Source organism: Apis dorsata, unplaced genomic scaffold (assembly GCF_000469605.1).
Source record: "Apis dorsata unplaced genomic scaffold, Apis dorsata 1.3 scaffold_227, whole genome shotgun sequence".
Lineage (NCBI taxonomy): Eukaryota > Metazoa > Arthropoda > Insecta > Hymenoptera > Apidae > Apis > Apis dorsata.
In genome coordinates this window covers 805,474-811,061 of record NW_006263509.1, presented here as the reverse complement: position 1 = coordinate 811,061, position 5,588 = coordinate 805,474, and the positions used below count along the sequence as shown (strand labels likewise).

Sequence of the window (5,588 nt, the reverse complement as noted above, 5' to 3'; positions counted from 1 at the left end):
ATAATAATAATAATAATAATAATAATAATAATAATAATAATAATAATAATAATAATAATGATTCTAAAAGAATTTCTGAAAAAATCAATTAATAACTTTTATTATATAATTTAAACTTACATTAATTCATAATTTTTTCTCAAAGTTTCTGGAATTTTTGGTTTAGTAACTCTAACTGCATGAATACTTAAACCAGGTGCTAAATCATTTAAATCCTTTTGTAAAGCAGTTTTTAAATTTTCATCTATTTGATCAAACAAATCTATGTATACCTCATGTAATGTGTGTACAGAACAAAATTGATTTAATTCATGATGAATTTTATTAAATATTAATGTTTGATCATAATCTGCTGTAAAATTTCTTACCATATTATAAACTGTAAAATTAAAATAATCAATATCTTATAATAATTTAATTATATAATTATAATTATATCATAATTTAATTAATATCACCTACCACTATTTGCATCTAATATATTTACAACTTCTATACGATCAAAATAAATCATTACACCACCACTTGTTCCACAAGGAACATTTTTTACTTCATCTGTTTGTAATGTAACTTGAACTGCACGATATGTTGTTAATAAAGGTATCATCATATGAAATCCAGGATTGCTAACTTGAGGTAATAATGCACCACCCTATATCATTTAAAAAAAATGTTTATAATATTATAAATTATATTTTTTATATTTATATATTTACTTACTCTAAAATATACACCAACATGACCTTCTTCTATTCGATGTAAAGAAAAATTGAAAACTATTGCTAAGCAGACACAAAAACATATTCCAATGATACTTTGATCAAACATGCTATTTGTTTGCTGAAATTGAAAAGTATTTTACTATATAAATTAAAAATTATTATATATATTATAATATAATTATATACAACAAATTATTAAAACAATTTAAATTTTATTAAAATTTTATATTGTATATTATTAATATTTATTATAAAAGATATTTAATAAAATAGCAATAATTTAAACAATTATGTTATAATTTGTTTTATTTATAGAGGTTATATTTCGTATATATCACAAAGTTTTTTAAATTTTTAGAATATTATTTATTTATAGTAACAAATATATTAAAAAATAAATAAACTTACAGATTTAAGTTTTTATTAGTATACACGTTTAATATTTTATGTTTTAATTAAATAATTATAATATTTCGGACAAAATATCAATTTTTACTATAATCGTTACTAAAACTTATACTATATATATGCATTTAATAATTAAATTAATTTTTTTTAATTTCATTTGAATGTAATTTACATATACATTATATATATCACATAATATTGATTAAAAAAACAGTAGTTTATAACCACTAAAGTGGAACAATCTTAATCAGGGAAAAAATTTTGTAGAAGAAAGAAATAATTTATAATTTTTTATATTTTTCAATACTATTAAAAATAATTAATAAAATATTAATGATATTTTATTTAAGAATAATATAATTTATTATACAATAATATTAAAATAATATAGTCATATATTTGAACACTACAGTAATATTTAAAATAGTATAAAATTATTTAAAATCTTTTTCGTTTAAATTATTGATCATTATTTTATGATCATTGTTATAAAAAGAACAATATAAATTACTTTATATGATAATCAATAATCTTAATATAAAAGATATTTCTTTTTTACACATTTTTATTTTCTGTTTGTTTATTTTTGTTTGTTGATTTATTGTCAGATTTATTATCAGATGTATTATCAGATTTGTTAGATTTATTTTTCTGAGATCTTTTGCTATTACTACTAGAAGTTTCAGTTTTAATCAAACTTTTAACGTCAGCTATATTTTCATTTAGTGATTTTAATTCTTGTAATGCTCTTTTAGCTAATTTCCCTTCTGGTGTATCTACTGGTTCCAAAAGAAGCATAGTTAGAGATTTCTTTAAAAAACCTCCAGCTTCTTCAAGTCGTTTAACTAATTCAGCTGGAGAAATTTCTCGTGCATTATATTCACGATTTGCTAATAATGCTAATGGTAAATGTATTTCATATAACATAATTCCTAAAAAATTTTTTTACATTAATAGACTATATAATATTGATACATTAAAACTTAAAACGTATTTAATGTTATCGAATTCAAATTTAATTTTTTATCATTTCTATTTACATTAGTAATATATTTATTAACAAATGATTTGAATAAGTTATTTCATTAAAAGTACCTTTCAATCGAGATATTCCTGGTTCAACTATTTCCAGTAAATCGTACATTTCTCTACATAGATATGTCATACTTCGCATAACTTTCCTTTTCGGATTTGGCCCTGTTACTTCCTGTCGATACACATTCAATAATTTTTGCTTCAAAGATAACATTAAAAAATGATTCTTATGAAGAGATTTTGATAGTTTCTCTTTTAAATTTTCCATTACCTTGAAAATTATTAAAGAAATAAGAAATATAAACTGAAGTTCATTCATTAATATATATTAATCATTCGATTTTTGTTTAATACTAACTTTAATATTGTATTCATCCACATCGTCAACCAAATTTTTTGATATACTTAAAGAAGTTTTAATAAGACATCCTGATATGATTTTTTTACACTTATTGCATTGCCATTTCGTATTTTTGCTATATGGAAACTTTGTTAAAGGATCTTGCATTCCTACATAACCCTGCCTACATCGCGGACACAAAATACAGCTCATATATGATCCCATTTCGTAAGGATCTTTGCATAAATCACATTCACATTCAAAATATTTTCCAGTGCGCAAATATTCTCTTCTACCTGTCGTTCCCTATCAATGAAACGCATAAATAAATAAATTCTTTTTTTAAATTGTTGTATAATTTTATAATTTTTGATAATTTTTAAAAATTCTATATGTTTTGAACTTTTCATTTTTTTAAATGTCTCTTTACAATTTTATGCGTAGAATTTTGATTTATTTTTATTATCTTTCATAAGATGAAAATAAAGACGAATAAACGAACCAAAAGTGATGAAGTATAATTGAAGAAAATTGTGTCGCCTTCTTTAATCGGTATACTAGCATATATGGTAAGATGAAAATTATCATCTGCAGTTACATGGACGTTTCCCCTGCAGTCGTGAGCCATCAAGGAGGCTTCCAGATATAAACCTCGTAAAAGAAGTCCATCCATACCTCCTGGAGATCTGAGCTCGAAAGAATTAACATCTAAAATTCCGCACAATTGTTGTATAATCTCCGAAACAGATGGATCGTTTTCAGGAAGAAAATTCAATGATTTTAAGACCTATTATTAAATCAAAAAATGAAAAAAAATATCATTATTATTAAAAATTGATGTTGTCACATTTTTTTTATTATTATTTTTTATATCACTTACATTTACAATATTTATTTCTCTATCTTCCCAAACTATTGTATTTCTTCTTTTATTTAGATGAGATTCTAGAGATAAGACTCGTTTCCACAATTCTGGATCTTTTTGCTTTAATAACCATAATCTTAAAACAAATAATACAGCAGCTAAAGTATCTGTATTTTCTATCGACAATTCCATATTATTCTTAATAATTTCACATTCGTACGCTGAATGATAATACGCTCGTTCCTGAAAAAATAACGATCAATAATCAAATAATAACAAATTTTTAATGTGATTTTTAATTTATATGCGATAAATAATTATGAGTAATTTAATTTTTATATTTTTACCTCACAAGAAAAACCGCACAAAGTTACAACATTGCATCCTGAACAAATATAATGGAAATCTTGCTCGATATCTGGTAACACACTCAAACATTCGAAACATATCGGATCTTTCATACAAGACATTGGTCCAACAGCAACCGGATCTTCTCGAAGAATTACTTCTCCTGCTCTTAAATCTTTTGCCGCTTGTAAATACCTTATGAAAATAGAAAACATTGTATAACATATTTCAAACTATATAACGTGATACGAAGTATAAAATTTATATCTAGTTTATAATTTAATTGATTATAAAATCTCTAAAAGAAAGATAGAATAAAAATAATGCAAAAATCGAGGATATATACTTGTATGCGCGGTAATTATACGCTCAATGTTTACGTTTTAATTGAATTTAAATTGAAAAATTTATTAATATGATAATAGATTTTTCTAATAGATTTTATTTCAATGTCTTTAACAAATATAAGATATAATAAATTAAGTCAAATAATTTGTATAATTTATATGTTTATACCTGCCTAATTTCTCTGAATAAGCAACTTTGTATTTTAACGTGGGAGTTGCAACGTTTTTTGATTTTTCTTCCATCATCTTATACGTATATCACTTGAGCTATTTTCGCCAATTACTTGACTAAAATGTACCGATCTCATACGAAACTAACGATACTTAGACCCGTAAGAGCCTGACGATATCGTACATTTCCTATGGTTCGTAACTGACACCGAAATACAGGAAGTTGTAGCGGGAGCCGTGTCTCTTTCGTACTCTCGATTGCTATATTATTATTAGAAGTCGTAGTGTAGCCGCATGCTTGTCGAGTAGGTATTTGGCGACAAAACAATGCATTGCATTAGAGACTGCAATGTTCCATGGTCATTGCCATTTTAAATAAATTTTACTTTTTTCTTAGAAATTTAAATATTAATAAATTTGAATATATTTATTAATTCATATGAATATTTGTATATACATTCTATATTATTTCCGTTTGTTTTGATTATTCTGAGATCTGTTTACCTCTTGTTTACATCACAAAAGATAAATTTAAATTTTTGCAATAAAGTAAAATAATTTTTTAATTAAATAAAATTTTATTTTCTTTATTTGATTTTTTTTTAATAGTAATAGTAAATTACTTTGATCTTGAATATAAATTGAATATAAAATTCATAAGATAATTTATATTTGCAAAATAAATCATATAATGATACAACAATGATTTAGCAAAGCATATTTAATTGTCTATATATGTAATTACATATCTTTATTAACAAATACATTCAATGTTATATATCTTTATTAATAAATATGATGTTTCGATATACAATAAATAAAGTTTATAAATTTTGGATTGATTCTTCAAGCTGAGCCAGAGATTCTTTAGCGACGATACCTATTTGGCCTTCCGCTGTATCCGGTGGTTCAAAACATAAAATCGTTGCTGCTTCTTTCAAAATTTTAGAAGCTTCTATCATTTTTGATTTCAAGGCAGCTTTATCAATCACTTCAGCATTCCATTGTGTTTTAGCAGTAAAAAGTAAGGGTGCATGAAGCTCATACAATGTCATTCCTTTCATCAATAAAAATAAAATATTAATAACAATTCTTTAATAAAATATCATCTTTAGTAAGAATTAAGAATTGTAATTATTTAATTACAGTTTTATGAATATCTGAGAATTATAAATTGTATTATTATTAAAATATATAATATATAATAAAAGTATATAATAAAAAAGTGATAGATAATTATAAATTTTTACCTCTTATACGAGAATAGCCAGGTTCTATAACGTCGAGTACTTGAAGTAATAGCTTACACATATCGATCTTGTGTTCTAATACAACGTCTGGCAAATCTTCTA

The 5,588-nt window shown here is 23.5% G+C and overlaps 3 protein-coding genes across 4 annotated transcripts in view; all 3 read right to left on the bottom strand.

Moving 5' to 3' along the window:
• Nucleotides 1–1,209, bottom strand: part of LOC102677845 (erlin-1-like) — a 2,050-nt gene extending 841 nt beyond the window's left edge. Inside the window, exons 1-4 of the mRNA XM_006615645.2 lie at nt 1,131–1,209; nt 721–840; nt 463–652; nt 121–379 (exon numbers count right to left, since the gene is read on the bottom strand). Coding sequence (XP_006615708.1) covers nt 121–379; nt 463–652; nt 721–828 — 557 coding nt within the window. The 5' untranslated portion in view covers nt 829–840; nt 1,131–1,209. The remainder of the gene's footprint in view (nt 1–120; nt 380–462; nt 653–720; nt 841–1,130) is intronic.
• Nucleotides 1,210–1,640: 431 nt separating this feature from the next.
• Nucleotides 1,641–4,620, bottom strand: LOC102677978 (SET domain-containing protein SmydA-8-like). Of its 2 annotated transcripts, none has more exons than XM_031510453.1 (7): nt 4,239–4,620; nt 3,718–3,913; nt 3,386–3,613; nt 3,008–3,292; nt 2,524–2,811; nt 2,226–2,436; nt 1,641–2,062 (listed from the first exon to the last, which is right to left on the bottom strand). In XM_031510453.1, the coding sequence occupies exons 2-7, from the start codon at nt 3,838–3,840 to the stop codon at nt 1,686–1,688; spliced, it is 1,512 nt and encodes a 503-aa protein (XP_031366313.1). In that variant the 5' UTR covers nt 3,841–3,913; nt 4,239–4,620; the 3' UTR covers nt 1,641–1,685. The 2 variants fall into 2 exon arrangements, with proteins under 2 accessions (XP_031366313.1, XP_006615709.1); XM_006615646.2 differs by having other exon boundaries at nt 4,235–4,613.
• Nucleotides 4,621–4,939: 319 nt separating this feature from the next.
• LOC102678120 (SET domain-containing protein SmydA-8-like) overlaps nt 4,940–5,588 on the bottom strand; it is a 4,227-nt gene continuing 3,578 nt past the window's right edge. Inside the window, exons 9-10 of the mRNA XM_006615647.2 lie at nt 5,487–5,588; nt 4,940–5,293 (exon numbers count right to left, since the gene is read on the bottom strand). The exon at nt 5,487–5,588 is cut by the window's right edge and continues 2 nt beyond it. Coding sequence (XP_006615710.1) covers nt 5,061–5,293; nt 5,487–5,588 — 335 coding nt within the window. The 3' untranslated portion in view covers nt 4,940–5,060. The remainder of the gene's footprint in view (nt 5,294–5,486) is intronic.